The sequence below is a fragment of the Limulus polyphemus genome, unplaced genomic scaffold (genome assembly GCF_000517525.1).
Source record: "Limulus polyphemus unplaced genomic scaffold, Limulus_polyphemus-2.1.2 Scaffold4684, whole genome shotgun sequence".
In the NCBI taxonomy this organism is placed as follows: Eukaryota; Metazoa; Arthropoda; class Merostomata; order Xiphosura; family Limulidae; genus Limulus; species Limulus polyphemus.
Genome location: NW_013670294.1, coordinates 2,450 through 24,598, shown reverse-complemented (window position 1 = coordinate 24,598; position 22,149 = coordinate 2,450). Strand labels below are relative to the sequence as shown.

The window sequence follows — 22,149 nt, the reverse complement described above, 5'->3', positions numbered from 1 at the left end:
CGGTGGGTGGTGATGACTAGTTGCCTTCCCTCTAGTGTTACACTGCTAAATTAGTGACGGCTAGCGCAGATAACCATCGTATAGCTTTGTGCAAAATTCAAAACAAACAAACAATGTTTAGTACCCTCAAATTAAACATTAAAAACAGATGGCTAGTTATGTAGTCAATAGCCACAGTGTCACACCCTCACATTTGTGAGTTGTGCACAAATAGAACACATACATAATGAAAGAAAATTATTGTTGTCATTATATTTCATAGTTATATTGATGCAATTTTACATATTATGTAATTTACTGTCAGAACTTTTGTGAGTATGACTTCCTTTTGGGAAAGGTTTGGAAACCTGAGGAAAAGTGAGCCACACACATTTTCTAACTTCACACCCTGTATCTACAAACATTTAATAAATTGTGGAGTATTAAGAGGCCTTTAGATGTATCATGGATGTTCTAAATTATCAACCTCCCCAATCAAATGTAAATCTCCTTAATAAATTCAGCTCTAATTACCCAATTATTAATATGACACATGGTTTTCTTCACACACCCATCCTTGTAAAAATATAAGACAATCATGTATTTTTCAGGAAATCATTGATTCCTCCTCTTAAGTTGCTGTAAAGTGCTAACCTTTACTACAGCAGAACTAAAACTCATTCCATAAGCCATACCAACCTGTTACAGAAATAAAATTACCTTAACTGGGACCTAGCCTGTTTTGTCCAAATCTTAAAATTCTATATTTTTGTCATATTATTTTCAGAATACAGCACAAACACACACAAGCACACAAAATTAGAGGCCTTTATCCTACCCATCCAACCATCGTTTCTAAACTTCAATAAGATCAACTATTACCCTTCTATTCTCAAGAGAGGATAAGTTATGATATCTTAACTTAATCTGTTCCGCTTTGAATTTTTTCCAGTAAGTCATTATCCTTTCATAGACAAGGCTTGAAATAGTGTCTACATTATCTTCTCAAGCTACAAATCCCTATTTTGACTCAATGTCTACGATACTTATCAGTTTTAGTGGAGTCAAAATAGGCATTTGTAGCTTGAAATAATAATGTAGATTCTATTTCCAGTCCAGTTTGTTTACTTTTTTAATGGTCCTTAGTTGTAGCCTTGAAAACATAATCTTTACATTTTGATTCAACTTGTTTCTGTACTTTTCTGACAATCCCTATCACCCTTTATAAATTAACAATTTTTAATTATCTTTTCATGCATGTTTTATTTTCTTGCTTTTTATCGAGAAATTCTCAATCTTTGCTCCTCTATATCATATGCTCGATTCGCAATCTTAGGGTTTCTTGTTCAAATCCCCTTCCCCGAACATTCTTGCCCTTTCAGCCATGGGGGACATATTATGTGATGGTGAATTCCACTATTTATTTGTAAAAGAGTAGCTAGCACCTGAGCTTGCAGTGGATGGTGTTTACTAGCTGCCTTCACTTTAGTCTTTCATTACTAAATTAGGGACGACTTCTTGTAGATAGCCCTTGTGTAACTTTCCATAAAATTCCAATCAAACCAAACTATGTCATATAATACTTGTTCACTCCAAATTGCCCATTTTAGACATTCTTGTTACCCCTATATGATGTTCTGAGTTTAACCAAAGTTACACATTTATGATATAGATATTGATAAGACACAAACTAATGCTATAGTGACAAATCATCTTGCTTTATAGAGATATAAACCAGAAAGTCAAATCTATGTACCACACCTTCCTATTGCATTTTACTTTCAAAGAATGTCAATAATTTTCTTTAAAACTTGCTATTGGATTATTTATAACTAACTGAAAAGAAGATTTCATTTTTCTTATTTCTGTATAAGTCTAGCTCATTCTCATAATAGGTTTTGAATTATTTTAATCCACTTCTATCTTAGTTAAAAAAGCCAGTTAAGTTATTAAAGTTTTAGCTCATTATATCTTTTTTGCATGTTAATGTTTTTTTTTCTTAGTTGAATATTTGGAAAAAAATTTATTTTACATACTATTATCATTGTTACAAAAAATAGGGTTAAGTTTTATTGGGAGGCGAGAGCCAAAAATTAGGTCAGATGCAGATACTTCATTTCCTGTTTTTTTGTACGAGTCAGACTGACTAAAGTAAATTCAGAGAAATCTTTAGTAGAAATACATCATTAAAAATTTAAAAAATTTTCTGTACAGTATACTCGTAATGTTTACTAAAAGCTTACCAAATTTCATGAAGATACACTAAGTAAATTTGGAATTATAGTAAACATTAATTCTAAAATATGGGCATAGTCCAGTGAACTGACTTTGTGGGTGTAGGGTTAAGTGTTTGGTCCTGCTAAATAGTTAATTTGTACATCTAACATGAGGGAACACTCCTAAAATGGCCACACATGTATTTTTATCCCTAAATCTATGAAGAAATTATTTATACTCATTAATCAACTCTTCTAATTTCCAAAATCATTTGCTGCAAAAAGAGAAAAAGCTCTTTTCTACCACCACCAACTGAATCATCATAATGCTCTGTAAAGTCATGTATCATAGCACTTGGCATTTGAATAATAATTTTTCTATGCTTGTCATTACAAACAACTTTATCAGTATACTTAATGAGATAGCCCCCACCATGTAAAACTCTTGATCGCCTTTTTCCTCATTTCAAGCAGCCAAAAGTTCAAATTTATTAGAAATGAGTACCTGATTGCTAACTCAACATGCCTCTATAGCTGTGACATATTTTACCCCCAAGTATATTTAGTATGTAGATACTATAGATATTAATTTTCTGTAGTATGTATTTCATATCTACTAAGTTTGTGATATTTATAAGCTCTAATTATGGAACTCTCTAAATTCAGTTCTTTTTACATGAAAAATTTGAGAATGAGATGTTATTCTTTGTAGCTTGACTAATCAAGGAATTCATTTACTGTTTCATGGGATTACTGCATTGTAACCTTCTTGACCTTGTTTTGAGGTGGATAGCTCGCTGTGGTCACATTAAGCAAAGATAGTTCAACACTGTGGAGAACTTTTTTCTGATTGTTAAGTTATAGAGAGAATATATCTTGTATATGCAGTTCTGGCATAGATTCAAGTCTGAGTTACCTAACTATACTTGCAGTATCAGTACCCAATTCTAACCAATCTGACTACAATATACTAATAATAACTACTATAAATTTGAATAATACCAAATTACAACTTATCTTCTCCAGAAAAAAATAAATTAAAATTACAAATTTTTCTAAGTTTTCTGTCTCAGGCTCAAAAATATTTCATCTATTACTCTCAGTAGCTCCCTTGACCTCCCTAAGGATTTCTATAGAATCTTTGTGTAATTTTATTACTGTTTTGGTAGATATTTTACACTCTGACGTGTGCATAAAAAAAGTCCTGTGAAATTTGTCAAAAGTGTATATAAGTGTACCAAATTAAATCAATCCCTGAACTTTTCACATTGTGTTCATAGATTTTTAAAATGCTGTGGCAACTGTCGGTTTGTCCACTTGTATATGTATTCTCACTGACATAAAATTCTCCACTGTTTAGGACCTCATGATGGTATAAGAAAATGGTCATAGTTAGAATAATCCAATCTGTACTTGAATGGGGTTTTGAATAATTTGTGAAAGTGTTATTGTCAGTAATTGGAAAAATAATTCTAAGTAATGAACCATATTCCTGTTATATAGCCTTTCATTAATGAAGACATAGCACTTGAGATGAAAAAAAAAAACAGTTGTACCATAGAGCTAAACTGGTGAACAGTGAAGAATCATGGAAAGCTTTAAAAAAACAAAAAAACCTAGTGACAAGAATGATGAAAGAAGCAAAGAAAAATATTGAAATGACAAGTGTTGAGGTAAGAGAGTTAGAGTAATGTATATATTTGTGCCTCATATGATTACATATGTTGAAAACTAAAGTATAATTAAATGTATTGTTTTGTTGAAATAGATGCCCCACACAAATTTACAACAGTTATAGAGAAGTTATACTGCAGTTTTATTGTTGATATATTTGCAACATTGATTTGTGTGTTTCATGGGCTTCTTATTTTCTTTTAATACTTTGCAGGTACGTACATGCAAGATATTTGTTTAGATATTATTTGAAAGTATGTTTCAATTTTACATAAATACATGTATTGTTATTATATTGGGAATCTTGATTTTAGAACAAATTTTAGTTTATCAAGATTATATTTCCTCATGTTTGCAAAGTAATGCAAACATTAAAAAAAAGTATTAAACTGTTTCTCAAAAATCTGTTTATATTTGTAGCAGTCAAGGTATAGAGGCAAACAACGTGTTACAATTTATTCAAATTATGAATTTATAATTAGAAGAGTAAACCTCTAATATGTGTCTAAGTATTTGTAAGTGAATACACACACACAAAAGTAAATAATAGTCAGAGGTAACTGTACAGGAGTTAAAAATAGAAAAATGGAGAGATAATTTAGTTTTTATTTATCATTTTCTTCTGTTTTTTCTAAATTGATTCTAGTCCATGTTTTTATGTGTCTATTTATGATGGTTTATTCCCATTTAGTCTACTCTGTTGTAAACTTGGTATGCCACTTTATTGTAAATGAAAAAACTTTAAAGCAGTATTATAATTTTTTTAGAACAAGCTAGGTTTTTTATATAATATATTTGTAGTGTATATGTGCATAAAAAATATTGATGTGTGAATGTTTTAAAAGGCTATTGCATCATATTGTAAACAGTATAAATACAAAAATGCTTTGTTTTTAAAACTGTGCCAAAGTGACTTTTGTATGTTAACATTATTCTGTATTTGACAATCTGATGATTGTATGTTTTTGGGTTTGTTTCCACTTTGTCTACTCCCATTTAGTCTATTTCCAATGGGAGTAGATGAACGTGGATATTACCGTAATGATGTAAGGAACTGTAAGTGAAAAGCATATTTTCTCATTTGTTCCACTGCTCTTTGGCTAGAAGTTATTAACCACTTATGACAGCTTTAGAACTTTAAAGGAAAAGCCTGCCTTCTAGTGAGAGAAAAAGTTAATAAAGTGATGGTTATGTTAAATGAACATGAAACCAAATTTCTAATAATATGGGCATCATAACATTTGTATTTTTTTGAAATGAAAGTTTTTATACAGTTACATCTCTCATATAGCATCATGTTATTAGAAACTGAATTTACGTGGCTCCTAATAAAATATAAACATTCCAAAACCCGTCATACATGAACAAATGTATGCTGATGCCTTCCCATGATATTTCCAGTTACTTTGGCTACAGAAATAATCTGTGAACAACTGTTGAATACCAACCAGCACTCTGTTCAGATTTGTTTTGTTTCTTTCTGTAGGGACTTGGATATTTGAATCAGTTTTATTGTTTTGGTTTCTTATAAAAGTTAAAGTTTTATTTTTTTTCATCTTTAAGTTTGAAATCCAATTCTTCTGATCTCATTGTACTCTTATTCAAGATTTCTTTGTCCATTGAGTATTAGAATATTATATCAAACAGGCACAGTCATTTTCTTTTTTGATTTCCAGTTCCTTAAGACCCAGATAAATTCAACATCTTGTCAGCCAATGTGGCTTTTATTTGCAAATGAGAAAAACAGTGGAACAAGGAGAACTGACATCACCCATGTTCTATGTCTGAGATTCCCAAGAAAAGGAAAACTGGAGATTTATGATCATAGTTTTATTCTACATCTGTCCTGCTTTAAAATTTAGGGTTTGGGGTTTTTGTCTTATGGAACTTTTGGTATTTAATCTTGCTCCTAGTGCTATTTCCACATCAGTCTCTTGGAGATTTAATTTTGTGTTAGGACTGTCACTTTTTTTGCTGGCAAGATTATGAACTACATGATCTTGACTTTGTGTAAAAAATGTTATTGGTTTTGTGTACAAACTAGTAAGAGATTTGGTTTTATGCTTTGTCTCATCTTCCTGTTCATTATGGAACTTTAGCACTATGTGATGTAATAATTAGTACTGTTTTTAAATACTACTTTTTCCTGTATAATGTGTTAATGTTTACCTCCAACATTTTGATGTGCCTTTCCCTTGGATCTGACACTTGGATCACAGATTTAGTTTTTGTATGCTGGGAGTGTGGCACCAATGTAGTCTGAAAAACCATGGATATAGTATGTGGAAGACCCTGCTTGGCTGTTAATTGATGCCAAACAGGATGACCTCATTTCAATGCAGTTATTCTGTAGAATATGCCAAAAACATTAAAATACTCATTTTTTCAGTTTGAAGAATTTGGGAACATTTTTAATTTCCTTAAGAGTGATGGAAATTCAGCCTGCTAATAGGGTGTGATATGAAACATAAGCACTTATTAAAACATACATTTTGCTGCAACAGTGTAGTACTTAATTTTGGACTCTTTGTATTGTTGTTGTATGTTTTGTCTTATACAGGATCTGCCAAAAGAAGTGTATGGATTTAAAACTGCAGTAATTGACAACAATAATTGTAGTTATTATTTATGAAATTGTAGCTCAATAAGATTTCTTGTAACCATTAAATATAAAATATAATGTTTGGTAGGTGTCCATCATGAACTGCTACACACTGCCATGCTCTTAGGATGACACCTACAATTGCAGAGGTCAAAGTTTCATTCTAAAGTCCATTAATTTGTCTTTATATCATCTTTCAAATCCTGTAGTGTTCATGGCTTGTTGACATACACTCTTTAAGTACCCCCCCTCAAAAAAGAAGTCTGCTGCTGAGAAATCCAGGAATCACGGAAGCCAGTTTGTGTCACCATTATGAGAAATTACCCTGTTTGGGAACAGTTCATTATTGCTTGTACTGTACAATGTGACTCTGTCTCGTTGAAACCACAATTCCTGTTGATGATATGTTTGGAATGAGCAACATTAACACTAAATTCTCAACAGTATGTTCTTTAAGCAGCAATGATGGACCATTCATTTTAGACATAAAGCTCAACAATAAGTGAAAGCTTTTGAATTGTCCACTTGTTCATCATTACAATTTGAACCCTTAATCTTCATTCTGAAAAGGACAGACAATGTTTTTCATTGATAATTGGAAAATCTAACAGTGTAAAATCCCTACACTTCTTTTCACAAACCCTGTATATTATTTTAAGGAAAGAGTTGAGTTAGAACAAATATTTATGTTTGTTGTAATTTCACAATGCTCCTCACAGAGTTTAATACTGTCATCTTATTTCATAGCAGTCAAACAGAGAAAAATTTTATTGTGATACATGTGATCGATTATATGCTGAGAAGAAAAGCCTTGATAATCACCTGGCAGAACATGTGAAGGTAAACCTTTAAGAGATTTTTGTAAATTTATTATTATTCTTTCAAGTGTTCATAATTGTTTCTTTCATTATCTGTTGTCATTCCTTTTGACTTGTTTATGACATTTGAAGGTTAGGCTCATGTAATTTTTTTCACTGTTAAGAATTGTTTTAATGTTTCATTGATTACTTAAAAAATGTTTTATCACTTGTGAATAGTAGTTATTGTATCAATATGTTATGTGTATGTAATTTTAATGAATAGTACAATTGAATCATTGTCAGAAATTCAGCACCAAATTAGGCCAGAAATCTGCATATAACAATTAAAGCCATATTGACTAAGAGTTTTTAAAAAAAATCTGTTCATATGATAAAAAATTTCATATACAAGTGACTTGCATACTTTAAAAACATAATATAACTACACTCTTTGTGTTTTTCTTAGTGCTTGATTGATGGATGCAGATTTGAAGCTCACTCCAAGGTTGTCACTATTCATCGGAAAATGGTATACTACTCTACTTAACTTGTTTCTTTTATTGTTAAGTTTATTTGAATCAGTAACCTTTATACCTAATATGGGGTCAAGTATTGCATATCAAATAAAGCTATCTCGTAAATTTATGTAAATGACTGTGAATTAGCACCACAGTATGTGGAACAGGACTAAAAACTTATAGTTTGAGGAAATAGAAAGCTATTTATTTTCAGTCTACCATTAGAATGTCATATCTGTATTGAAATATTTTTGCCTAACCAAACTAAAAGACACTAGTTTTGTTTTTCACCAAAGCAAGAATTGTTAGATGATCTTCTGAATAATGCTGCATGAAGTATATTAACTTACACCAGTATTTAGTCAAGTTACTACTTTCTTATATAGGGAGTTCATAAAGTAACTGTAATTGACATGTTGTTGGAATAGACAGCACTGGAGTTGAAAATGTACATAAATATGTCATAGATTATAGTATATCGTTGAACAAGTAGAATGACTCATTTAACAGTTACATATTTGCTACTTCTTGAAATGCTGAAGAGTTTGTTGAAAAATACCTTTTATGGTTTCACACTGTGCCTTCAAGTTACCGTTGTGGAAATATGTATATGTATGCACATTTTTAATATTGATATATTAAGAAATAACATGGTTTATTGAATTATAACCTCAAACTATTCTGGAGATATACCATTTTCATTTAATTCACTTATGGTATGCACTCGTTGTAGTTAAGTCTTTGCCAAAAATTACAACATCAGCTGGTAATTGACACCTGAAAACAGCTTCTTCATAATTAACTTTTAAAGTGGAACTTTTCTTGTCACAAGTTATTCACCTAGTCTACACTATCCTTTTTAGGTAAAAGGTGATTATATAGGCCATTAACCATGACAACAGTTGGATTCTATTCACGGCAACTCTGACCAAACTCTTTCATTATTCAGAGTTTTCAGTAACATAATTTGAGGGGACTGATAATAATCTTTTATTAGAATGATAGCAGTTTTACCAAATATAGTAAATGCTTACATAACCCATATCTTTGTAAGTGCAGTTTTTAATTATAATGTAACTCAGACTCAGTAAATTTCCATTAATCAAACAGTTAGCTATGATTATAATCATTTATAACTCAGAACTGTTTTTAAAGTTTGCAAATTTCATTGAAAACAAATGTTTTTGTTAATGCCACTGTAGCAACTGCTAAGTGAGCTTGTAAAACAAAATTGAAAATATATCATTATATTAATTTTTATATCTGTAGTTGCACCAGAGTTAAAAGCTAACTGTATTAAGTTTGTCACATTTACAAACAGTTTATTGATATGTGTTCCTAAATATTTACATATTATAAATTCTTCACATGTCATCAGTATACAAAATGGTAAGCACAAACAAGTTGCTGGAATTGGAAATAGACATGACAGTATCCTTTTTCAAAATTCTTGATGTATTTAGTATCCAATAATAATAAGTTACAATGTGTGTTACAGCAACATGATACAGGATTGGCCAAAAAAATTATGAATTTGAACACTCCAGAAGAAATTGAAAAGTGGAGGAGTGAGAGAAGAAAGTAAGGCCAGTTTTTTATAAACTTTTAGAAATGTGTTTGTTGGTAATCAGTGAATGTACTTGAAATAATTTTCCAAGTGAAAATTTTGCATAATTATTATTTTTAATATTTTTTTACATATTTTTAGAATGTTACATGTTTGTTAAACACATGTCAGTAGTATCACATTGGTATGTGACATTTATTGACATTGGTAAAACAAATGTTTGATCTCATACTGCCATTCCTGGAGAGTAATGTATTGTTTTCCTAAGTTGTTTATTCTGTATGTATGTAATATAGGTGTATTTTATTAAATAAAATAATAATGCAGCAACTTTATTGGGAACGGTTATGTAACAGACAATCTTAATAAACATAGGTGAGCTGAATAACTTGTTAGTTCTGTTACAAAATGTGTAAAAATTGATAAATTGTCATCTGGTACTGTGACCAAGTTATTGTTTTTAACATGAAATTGCATTTTTTTTCTTGTGTGTTTCTACTGAGAGTAATTTAGAATTTTTGAAAGTTTTTGAGCTTCATGATGGCATAAAAAGTAAATTTATTTATGAAGTTATCTAAATTCATACTGAAACTTACTTGCTTGCCACCTACCAAATTGTTGCATTTTCACATATAATGTATTTTCTTGAATGTTGAGTAAAGGTGTATTTGTTTTAATAAATGTGTATCTCTGAAGTAACATGAATTTATTTTATGAACTCATACATACACATACTTAATAAATAAATGAATTTTTGGTTTCAAAGAAGAAATATAAAGTTTCATATTTTTACTCAGTTAATTTTTTCTTGTGTATTACGTGTCACCAGATAGAATAATTTCATTAATAATTCAATGTCATAACACCAAAGATAATGGAGGTTTAATTGAGTATATGCAGTTTTTTGTGTGACTTAGTCATATTTACTGCATAAGCTTGCTTATATGTACTTGAATAGTTTCAATCATTTTCACAAGAAACAAGTTATTTAAATCTAAGATAGTTTTAGAAATATTTTCAATACTTAGTACTTATAGTTTGATAGTGAATTAAATTGAAAAAATATGACTATGGTATACATGCAAATAAAGCACATATGTTAATGAATGGTAAGATTGTGAAAATTCCTCTATAGGTTACATTTAGTGCTTAAGGCAGTTTTTCATAAATGTTAGGACAATAATTTTATTACGAAAGACAGTAAGAAACATGGTATTCATTCTTTAAAATGTGCTGGAGTTGTATTTTGCAATACTAAGCTAGTGAAAAAAAAAAGATTTATGTAAATTTCACAAACCAAGATATGTAGAAATGTTTATAGAGCAAGTAATTATTTTGTTGCAAGACTTCCACATCAAAAGTGTGAAAATTTTGTCATGAATTAATATTTCAATACTGTATTGATTTTGTAGTTCATTGTATTGCAAGCAAATATTTTAGAGAAATCCTTCTATGTGTCCCCTGGTGGGTCAACTGTAAGTCTATAGACTTAGAATGCTAAAATCTGGGGTTCATTTCCTTGTGGTAGACAGAATAGCCCATTGTTTAGATTTGTACTAAGAAAACAACAACAAATCTTATATGTTTTGATTTTTTTTTTATTGAAGCCCCTCTTTCAGAACCTAAAAAAAGAATTTTCTTGAACAATTTGACCTTACAAAATACTAGTACCACACTGCTAGTTTAAATGGTAGTGTTGTGAAGTTTTCAGAATAAAAACTGAGGAAACCTGATGTACCTTATTATTTTTTATTTTGTATAGGAAATATCCAACAAAAAGCAATATTGCAAGGAAAAATGCTGAACTTGAAGAAAAAGCAGCAAGAGGAGAAGTAATTGAAACAAAATATTTTGGGTAATTAGTGTGCTTACACATATGTGTATTTGTTTATTTTAAACATTGAGAAGAAAACCAGTTAAACAGACTGCTGCTCCATTTAGATAGAACTTGTATAATAATAGTTAGTCTAATAGTAAAAATGCAGCATAGTTACCTTGTGCTGCCTGAGTTAGAATGACATGGAAAACAGAAGGTTGACTGTCAAAAGGTAGAAGGAATATTGTAAGCAAAAAAATGTAAATATGTTAAAAGAGCTGAACTGTAATGAAATAGAAAGAATGAATAAATTATAGCTTTATTTGATTAGCTAAGAATAGAATAAAACTGTACATGATCACCAGGAAACAACATACAGCAGTGGGAATTCACATGTGAGTTCTGGCTTTTTGAAATTAAAGATGAAATGTCTTCCTCAAAAATTAGACTGAATTCAGTGGGAATGTGCCAAACTGCATTCACAATACACATTTTCTCTGTAGCCAATTACTCAGGAAAAAGGCAACAGAATGTGGAAAGTTCTTTACTTCATGCTACTGTTACAATGTATGCCTCATACATGGGGTCAGGTAGGACATAATGCAGCTGTCAAATTATGAAATACTAAATAAATTCCTTGACCAGTCAAACTTCAAGCTGAATGTAACATGTCCTCAAACAGAGGTAGGAATTTTCCAAATGAGACCTTGGAAAAATTCAAAAATTTTATAGATGTGAAACATATATACTACAGGACAGTGAGGTAAGAAGTATTTTCATACTGCTACTCCCTCCTTCCCTATCTATGATGTGTGTTAAGATTTTGATTTGTTAAAAAATGTAATTATAATTATTTTTAGAAATACAAGTTTTTATTATGCTGTTTTTATTTCTAGCAAAATACGAAGAGGGGTTCAAGGTGGAAGATATTCTAATCATAATTATCCAGGGACCACAGGAAGAGATTCTAATGAAAATACATCCTTACCAAGAAGCTATGGTGGATGGAGAGGAAGAGGTCAGGGTCAAGATAGAAGGAGATCAAATCACAGACGTCAGAGAAAAAGATGTCGAAATATTCCTGAGGTTCAAGGTGATAGAAATATTTCCAATAAAGTCACAGAAGAAAAATTATCTGTTGAAAGGATTAATGAAGGAACTGAAGAAATGCATGGAAAGTTAAAAAAGTTTCGAGGGACAAAATCTATATACACACTAAATGGAGATTTTGAAACTGATATGCAGATTATCACTCAAAATGAAAGTAGGTATGAAAATACTCAACGACTGTTTGTAGAACAACGTATAACAAAACCCACAAACCAGGTTCACATGAAAGATCAAAATGAAAGTTTACAAGGTGAATATAATGAAGATGCAAAGAATGAGCAAGATGAGCCCTATTTTCAGAATCTTTCTAGTAGTGCAAATGATACAGATATCCTTAATACAAGTTATGATGACAAGTTCGAAGATAGTGTTTTGGTGTCAGGATGTGAAAATCTCATTGACGGTTTATCACCAGTTGTAAGAGAGTTAAAAGAGTTTAGAAGAACCACCTATGATCATGATAAAAGAACAATAATTGAATATAATGAAGAAGTGTGGAATGAACAAGATGAGCTTCCATTTAAGAGCCTATCTATTAGTTCAAATAGTATTAATAAGTTTAACAGGAGTAATGATGACAAGTTACAGCATAATGTTTTTGTGTCAAAATCTGAAGATCACACTGAAGAATTATCACTAATCAGAAAGGAGTTAAATGATCTTGAAAGCACCATTAATAATCAGTCATCCATTAAGAATATCGTTCATGAAGCTGAAGCAACTCAGCAGGGTTGTAATAACATGAATAACAGTACAAGCATAGGTACTATTCCACATTCAATCAAAACCCCAGATCATCTCCAAATTATCCATCCCAATCACACTAATGGACACTGTTCATCATCAGAAACAATTCACAGTAGCCCTGATCAACCTAAGCTTTCACCTGTTGTCAGTAAAGATTTATGTATGAAAGATGAATCATTCTACGATAACAAAAAACAAGAAACTTTAGCCAGTAGTATTGTTGAAAAAGAAAGCAAGTCAAGAAATGAAACTGGTTCAATAAAAGAGGAGAAAGAAGAAGGTGAACTAGATGACAGTGATATTAATGAAGTTGAAGATGATGACAAGACAAGTCAAGTTTCCATGGACAAATATTATGGTATCAAAGAAGCTAAACAGTTTGAAGTCTGTGAGGGTGAAGCTACCAAAACTTCAAATGAACATTCAGTAAATATTGACCCACTTTCCTACCTTATCAAAGGCTGTACAGGTAAGACTTCCAAACAAAATTAGTGTTAGTCAGCTCTATTAAGAATATTGAGATGTATCATCTCATACAGAGAACTGTCTTTGGACAGTTGTTTTGCTTAACTAAACTAGTGATAAGATTTATAGATACATAGAATTTTACATTTAAGTCTAAAATTGAATTCTAATGTTTACTTTTGTTTACACCATATACAAAAGTACATACCATTGCTATTTATGATTTGTACTTAACATCAGTTTAAACTTTTTTCTCACGTAAAGCATTTTATACCTCAGATTATGAAAGAAATAACTCCAATGAACATCTGTTTTTCCATTTTGTTTTATGTTTTTTAACAGTAATGTACAAAAGCTCAAAACATTATAGGTAACACAAGGGTTCTTTAAGTTTAGAACATAAAATCATTCTATTTGTGTAAGACTAAACATGCAGCATTCAATATCATGATGATGTTGAAATGCCTGCTTTAAGACATTACTGCCACATTTTTAGACCAACAAAGAAACATAGTATGAAAATATGCAAGTAAAAGTTGTATTTTTTCTTCAGACAGATTTCTTATTATATTTTGATACATGTATATACATAATATATGAAAGGTTTCATACATGCATATCTATATTAATAAAGTGAGATAATGTATAAAGCAATAAAAGCATTCTTGTTGATCTTGAAATTTATATGTAATCACATACATGATTTGCAGATAAACCATTAGAAATCTGAAATAGAAAACAAATAATTGTATAGACCGTTTTATTTTTATAAATTCAGTGTCAGAGTAATAAAGACTAATTTACACAATTGATATCATGCTTCTAGAAGATTGTGTTTACCTACCAACATTTAACTTTTGTGATTATGTTCTTTAATGAGAAAATGGTAACAGGTTGCTAGGAGTGAGTGCAGTCTGTTTCTAAGTAGTGTTGTACAGGGAGGATTATTTTTCAGTTTTCATTTGAACAATAAATCAAGAGGTTCTGCACCACTGGTGTGAAGAAATGGTTCACCACAAAAATTACACCTTGTTTTGTAATTGTATTGTATATATCATATAGCTGACTTGCTCTAAAGCTTTCATAGGCATGTTGTCTTTATTATATTTGATAGGTGTGTAAGTTGAGTGTTAAGGTTAGGGACTAGGGTGTAGTACAACTGATGGATGTCTTAACTGCTCTGATAAACTTCTGTGAAATTTTATCTGAATGTTTATCTTCAAACATAAAACAAATGTATAACAGTAGATAGTAATGTAATTATCTCTCTCTCTTCCCCCCACCCCCCTGTACACTTGTATTCATGAAGACTTCATTCATCTCCTTTGCATTGTATTTAACAGATTGGCTCAAAATTTCTCATTTGATAAGATTTATATTTGTTAACAAAATTTGCTTTTCGTTTTCTTTGGCATTTGTTTCAAAAGTTTTATTTTTTATCATGAATTCTCAAATGATGGTGACTTGTACTTAATCCTGTGTGAGTAATGATATTACACATACAGACCTAATTTCTACTGTGGCTTCCAGAGGTTTGTTGGGAACATTGCAGTCATTGTTCAACATGTTGTGGATTACCACATGCTCACTGGGCCTCCTATCAAATCAGCCAGTGTTCTTTCTCCTCATTTGGGAATGATATATTCAACTACAAATTTAACCTACTTTGCTTTGGATAGTGCTTTACCATTTGAGGAATGCCCTTAACCTTCCAATCTCTTGCTGGATTTCATTTCTTGGAGTATGAGCATGAGAAGTGGAACAAACTTCTACAAAAAACCCATCCGAAGGAAAATGAAGTGCCTCAGACAAATGGTGGAGGTAGGAGAGAGAATACAGAAGGGTGGTGAAAACAATGTGAAAATGTGAAATCAGAGAGCAAAACAGAAGGCAAGGGGCTCAATCCCTAAGCGGGTCAAATGAATACCAAGGAGTATTGAGAAAGGAAAAGAAGAGAAGAATGTTTACAAGCAGGACAAAAAGGGTCACAACTGCAAGGGGGGACAAGGTATTTGGGTGTGAGAGAGTAGAAAGTAGAAAAAAAGAAAACTGTATAAACCCTAATAAAAAGCAAGGAAGGAGGAAAAGGGTGTTCCACCTTACTCTTGTCTCCTTATGTTGGGCCTTATTGGGTTGGGTTATGCTCTTTTTTACTGTACTCCTTCCTTTTCCTTGTACACATGATCTTTGTTGAGCTCCCTTTCTTCACCTGTATGTCTTTATGGGTGTTAATTTCTTTCTGGACTGATATTATATGACTTCAGTCCTTGTTATATTCCCAGATTTTCTTCTTTCTCGATCTTGCCTTTTACTCTAGTTCCTCATCTGGATCATTCTACCTGTAACCTTCTCATTTCAGGTTCATGGGCCTCCCTCTTTTTCTCATCCTCCCTCTACCAGTTGGCTGGTTCATTGCTGTTCATGTCAGTGATTATCATGTCACATCCATCCCTGTGGATACCTGTCTCTTCATCTTTTCTCCACCTTGGTCTCTCTCCAACACCACCTGTGGTCTTTTTCATCCAGTCTGCAGTTGGCCATGGATGATGTATCTGGCATCTTCTTACACATCTCTCTTGACCATCATCCATATGTTCCATCCCTCAATTTCACATCTTCTCATTCCTTGCTTTTCCCTTTGACATAATGTTGCCCCTTTTGTATTCATTGATATTGTGAGAGCCTTCACTTACCATATTCATGGCCCAGTGCTGAATGATTGGTTTCTATTGGCCTATTGTGAAATGATGGTTTCCTCTTCTCACACCTTCCTTCTTTTATAGAAGGCTACCTAGTTGGGGGGTGGTGTCATGAGATTTAAGTCATTTTTATGCCCGCTCAATATTTGGTACTTTGGGCATTTTCTTCATCTTTTTTTCAGCCGAATTCGGCCTTCTCTTCTTTACCTGCAAGTTGTGGCCTGTCAAGTCACCAGTATTTGCTCTTCTAATTCTTTTTTCTGCATTAGAGATTCTTTTATTTTTGAAGACTCTGGTTTCCATAGAATCTCTCATTCCATTGGGGTGTGTACATCTGCACCTCCTACAGTGGACATTGCAGATCCAAGAATTTATTTCTTGGATTCCTTTGTCTTCATTTGTGAACCATTCCTCTTCTCAAGGAATTGTCATGGTGACTAGGCTATGCCCATACTACTTCCAGCCTTCCCTTACCATCTCCAAAATCAGATCTATCTCTTCACTGATGTTTCCCTCTCTAATTGAGATACATCTCTGGATGAGTGCATGACTTCTGTTGTCCAAAGGATAAGTGTTCACTTCATATCAATGTGCTCAAACATAGTTCACTCAAGGCTAGTGGCAGATGCATGACGAACATAGCTATTTTGTGTGTAGAGGTAAGTATCTATTGGGTATTCATTTTCAGGTAAGAAAATAAAAACTTTCAGTAATTTCAGGATTCTTTGTTAAATATTATATAACAGTTAGGCATTTTGTAAACAAGAAATCAGATATAAATTGAAAAATTTAATAGTATTATTGAAACTCTTATTTGTCAATATGATAAAATATCTGTACATTGATTATTACTTTGTAAACCCCCATTGCATATTGAAAATGCATTTCTACAGCTTAGTTCAGCATGTTTTTTTTGTGTTTTTTTTAAACAAAACAGGGTCAGACAGTGAGGAAGAGCCCCTTGTACAACGTGCAACTGTGTCAAAGAATCCTCTTATTACAGTTGGAGGAGCATTGGGTTCACTTATGGCTTCTTATGGTGGACATGATACTGAATCAGAGAATGAGATGGAAAATATAAAGGGTATAGTACTTTAGATACACATTTTATACAACAATCATTCTGCAAAAAAAAAGTTGTTATAAATTGTCATTAGTTCAAGTGATCTTAAAGCTTTTTTGATATTCTGTGAATGCTGTTAATATGTTATGCTGTAACATGGATTGATAATAATCATATAACATTTTTACTACAAATTGCATTGCATTGTGTACTAATGAGATTGGAATATGAAAAATGAAATTTGATTTATGGACCTTATTTTCTTTCAAAATTGTTGTCAGATTGTAGTTTAAAATTATGTTCCCCTCCTTGTCAATCATTAATTTTTTTGAGGAAATGATGTTTTTCATATATCTTATTTCTAAAACTACATATATATTAGTTTCTGTGGGTGTAGATTATCTACATGTAGCATCACATCTCGTGATGCAAAAATAACTTCATGGTACTCCAAAAAACAAAGCTAGTTGCAGATACTCTTATCCAGCAATTTCAGGTAAAAATGCTTTATGTTTGTTAACTTTTGGTTTTAGGTATAAGTGCAAATGGACAAATGGTATCTTTATAAAGTACACAGTTTTGCATGTAACATCCTGTTCCTGGTATTTGTAGAAATATAAAAAATGCTTACTTTATCACTGACAAGAAGTTTTTGTCATTTTTTAACAAGCTTTCCTCTAGTGACTTGGGTGGGTATAGAAATAACTGTGTGGAGAACTTCCAAATCATTTTACTAATTCCATCCATGGTACAAGAAAAATTTCAATACCACACAATGAAATAATAGTTATCAATATTTCAAACATATGTTGTTGTATTCATATAGAACATAGGTAAGACACAACTGAAAGTTCCTAAGTTTATTACATAACCTCATAGATACATGCCTACATTTTGTGGGTAATAGAAGAATCATGTACGTTTTTGCCTAAATCATTGATTGTCCATTTTCATTACAGAACACATTACTGAAAAGTTACATACATTAAAGCCTATTCTTTGTCCAGTTGTAGAAGTGCAAGCTAAATCAGTAAAGAGCTTTCATTATTGTTATTTTTATTTGCTTTCTTTCTTATAAGTTAACTGATTCAAAAGTTTTGACCGGAATTGATGGCTTTAGGCTTATATGCATAAAATAAACTAGTACAACAAAATGGAACAAGGGTATTCATGACCTGATGGTGGTCATAACAATTGCTTAATTTGGTATTATATGTAAGTGTAAGACTTTTACTTAGTTATCTAGTCAGTAAATGCATGGTATAACACCTAAGATGATTTTTTATTAACCTATTTTAGGCTGATGAATTAAAATATTTAATTGCTGTGAAAGTTTGCCATTGGTAATAAAGTGTTTCTTGTGAATAAGGACAAACATAAGTTGATCTAGCTGCTTGGGTCAAAACTAACACACACATACTTTATGAAGATATTGCAATGAATGTACATTAACAAATAGTATTATTTAAGTTACTTAGACATAAACTTGTTATTGATCCCTTTGGCTAACTTAGATATTAGTGTTTGTTGAAAGAAATATATGAATAGAGGTATCAGTAAGTAGTTTTGTCTGTGGCTAACTCACTTCTAAACAGTTTAAATGGATGAAGCTAATCATTCATGAAATGCATGCAAAGTTTTAATATTTGTCTTGAGTGATTAGTTAGAAGTTGTATGAAATCAACCTTATCTTAGCAGATGTTTTTTGTCATCTAATTTTAGGGACATAAATAAAATTTTGTTCAAAACTATAATTTCAGCAGTTGAGTTATTTAGTTGAAATATTTGTCCGCATGTGTATGGGTGCACATAACTTTTGTTCCAAGAACTATTAATTTTAGTAATGTAAATAGGAGATATTCTCAGATAAGGCTAGTTTTTCACATTTAGCTAAGATCATTGTTATAATGGGCTTAAAACTATAGTTCCCATTATCAGGGCTTTCTTTACATGTAATATGTAGAAGGTGATAGCATACCAGCTTTTGATTGTGATTCCATGTATACTGAAATATAAAGTGTAATTGTTTTACAAAATCATTTTTTGAAACCCTCCTACAAGTACAGAAAGCTCCATGAGTTAGGGAAACTTGTAAAAACCAGTGAATTTTATGTTTTGTGTTCCCATCCTGTGAAACATCAAGGAATGTCATTTTACAGACAAAAACTGGTAAAAACCAGTGAATTTTATGTTTTGTGTTCCCATCCTGTGAAACATCAAGGAATGTCATTTTACAGACAAAAACTGGTAAAAATCAGTGAATTTCATGCGATTACTCAGTTATGGTTCTGGGATAGGGATAGGAGAAAACTTTATTATCTTAAAATCACACAGATTTATTCTGGTTTATTTAATACATCTATATTCACATTTTGTGCATAAACATTGTTTATCTGCATCAATCTTTTTGTTTACAATTAAAGTGTCTTGGGGTATGATGCCAGTTGAAAAAGGTCATGTAAACTGGAACTCTCTGTTGAAAGAAGAGGAGACAAAGTTTTGACTTCTGTACTGAGGTCTTCTCCAGGCCACTGTAGGTACTTGTTTAATGTCTTATAAAGGTAATCATGGGCGTGTGATAAAACTGAGGCTGTGTGGGTTGATCAGTTGTGGTGATTGGCAGGTGTAGTCAGTAGAATTGAGTGTCATGTCCTTTTCTTTCAACAGGAACTTGCAGTTCATTGAAGTTCTGAAACCTACCATTTGTACTCTGCTTAAAATTCCACTGAACATGTAAACAGTTGGTAGGTTTTAGACTAAATGAACAGGGCTTCATCTCATCTTCCAAAACTAGATCATGGAGAATCGTTTTACTACAACTTAAAAACCCTTAACAAATTACTTTTTAAGTATGGACTGTTTCCCTTAAAAATATTTTGATCTTACAAGTTTTTGTGCATTAATAAACAGTCTCAATGTCATTAGTCATAGAAGGAATATCAAATACCCTGGATATATTATGTAACTGACATATTTTTGTGACAGTATTTCAAAGAACAAAGTATTTATAAGTTGCCATCTACTTGATCTTTGCAGCAAATTTCTGTAAACTGGCTTGAGATCTCATCAAAGATTTTGATGTTCAGTTTGTTACAGTTAACAAGCTTATGAAGAACTACTTGAATTTGGTGACATAATAATTTAGATTCTGCAAATATAATTTTAGATAAAGATACTGATGGTATTTTTATCTTAGGGGTAAACTCTTACAAAACACGCGTCTAAAATGGTGCCACCACTCACGGTCGTAACGAAGGCTTGACAGTAAGATGTGGGCTGTTGTGACATGAGTGTCACAAAGGCTACACTTTGGTGGGTCCATACCAGATAAAAGAAAATGATGAGTTAAAAACTGTGACCAATGCGTAGCCTTGCCAGGACAACTTCCTCCTTCCGATCTTTATGGAAGCAAGACGGCCAGAGAGCAACAGAAGGTTTGATCAGGATAAGCTTGTTATGACGTTGCTAACCCCAAGTCAAATGGCATGTAGCCACGTCTTGAAGATAGGACCGTAGTCCATGTACGGGACGGACACAGCCGTGTCGGCACCATAGCAGACGGACTTTGCTGCAGTGTCAGCAAGCTCGTTCCCGTGAATATCGACAAGAACAGGGTGAGAACTAACATTAAGTGATTCCAGGGCCAGTAGAGAGCTAAGAGAATCAGTGTAAATAGTACAATCACTGCCTAGTTAATGGAGAAACTATGTTCTGCAGCTGCTTGACTATGTAAAAGGAGCAGTTTTCTAATGATATCCCACAATTTGTTGTACCTCGACGTTGGACAGTGTCATTGGGGATTGTGACACTGTCCGACTTGATTGTATTTTTAATTTTTTAAGAACAATTGGCCTTTTTAATTGTATATAAATCTTTCAGCTAAATTTTGTACATATTTTAGATTTAACTCGCTGTGTTTTTACATTTTACTCTAGTTTCTTTTTTTTTACTGTTTTTACTGGTTGTTTGCCACAGATAGCCTCGTTGCTTTGCACCATAAAACACCAAATACCAAACCAATACCTATAAATAAGAAATCCATATTTAATAACATTTAGGGGTTGTTCATGGTAGTTGAAATTTTACCTTGTATCTCACGTTATATCTACATATTCTGAATATTTTGGAACATTTTAGCATGTTATTCTAGCACATTCCGGAATATCCCAGGAAATTTCACATTATTCAGAATCTTGAAGAACATTATATATATAATCCATTCTGTAACTTTTCACTTCTAGAATATTTTGTTTCATATGTTAGAACTTGTTCTGGTATGTGTTTTCAAAGACTGTATGGGGTCTTCCTCTGGTCCAGGTATTGCAATTTTCAAACAACTCCAACAATCTTGGGAATACATGGACCAGTCCATTTATGACACTGCAGCTGACCATGATGAAGTACCAATAGTTGGGGCAACCAACCTAGAGACAATTATCGAGAGCTTCTTGAACTAGCTATAATCTTTCTTGGTGGCATCCCTCCTCATGGCGTGTGATTTATAGCACCTGGAGCACAGCATCATGCATGATGGATGGCCAAGGCCTTATATATCCTAAAGATCTGGATTTTTATGGGAGAGTTTAAGCTCTCTGGCCATAAGGATGTAGGTCTTCATAACATTTGCATCTTTGTTGTTAAAATCTATCTCAGAACATGGTTCACTGCTCCTGATGCTATTTCTGCTCCTTGCAGTGATCTTAACTTCCTGCAATGTCTTGTTAAGTATAAGAAGATTAATTTTGTTCTTACAAAATCTGCCTGTCACAAATTGGCTGAACATCTATAGTATCTCAATGATGAACTCATTAATTGAATAGTAGAGTTGTTTAAACATCTGTTTAACAACAAGTTAAAGCTTGGAATGGTCTATTCTTTCATTGGGGTGTGTGT

At 32.1% G+C, this 22,149-nt stretch overlaps 1 protein-coding gene across 1 annotated transcript in view; it reads left to right on the top strand.

The window, feature by feature from the left end:
- Positions 1–21,713, top strand: part of LOC106471535 — a 22,982-nt gene extending 1,269 nt beyond the window's left edge. Inside the window, exons 2-9 of the mRNA XM_013932134.1 lie at positions 3,699–3,868; positions 7,219–7,311; positions 7,738–7,800; positions 9,288–9,370; positions 11,119–11,211; positions 12,069–13,498; positions 17,131–17,277; positions 21,520–21,713. Coding sequence (XP_013787588.1) covers positions 3,824–3,868; positions 7,219–7,311; positions 7,738–7,800; positions 9,288–9,370; positions 11,119–11,211; positions 12,069–13,498; positions 17,131–17,277; positions 21,520–21,713 — 2,148 coding nt within the window. The 5' untranslated portion in view covers positions 3,699–3,823. The remainder of the gene's footprint in view (positions 1–3,698; positions 3,869–7,218; positions 7,312–7,737; positions 7,801–9,287; positions 9,371–11,118; positions 11,212–12,068; positions 13,499–17,130; positions 17,278–21,519) is intronic.
- Positions 21,714–22,149: the final 436 nt, after the last annotated feature.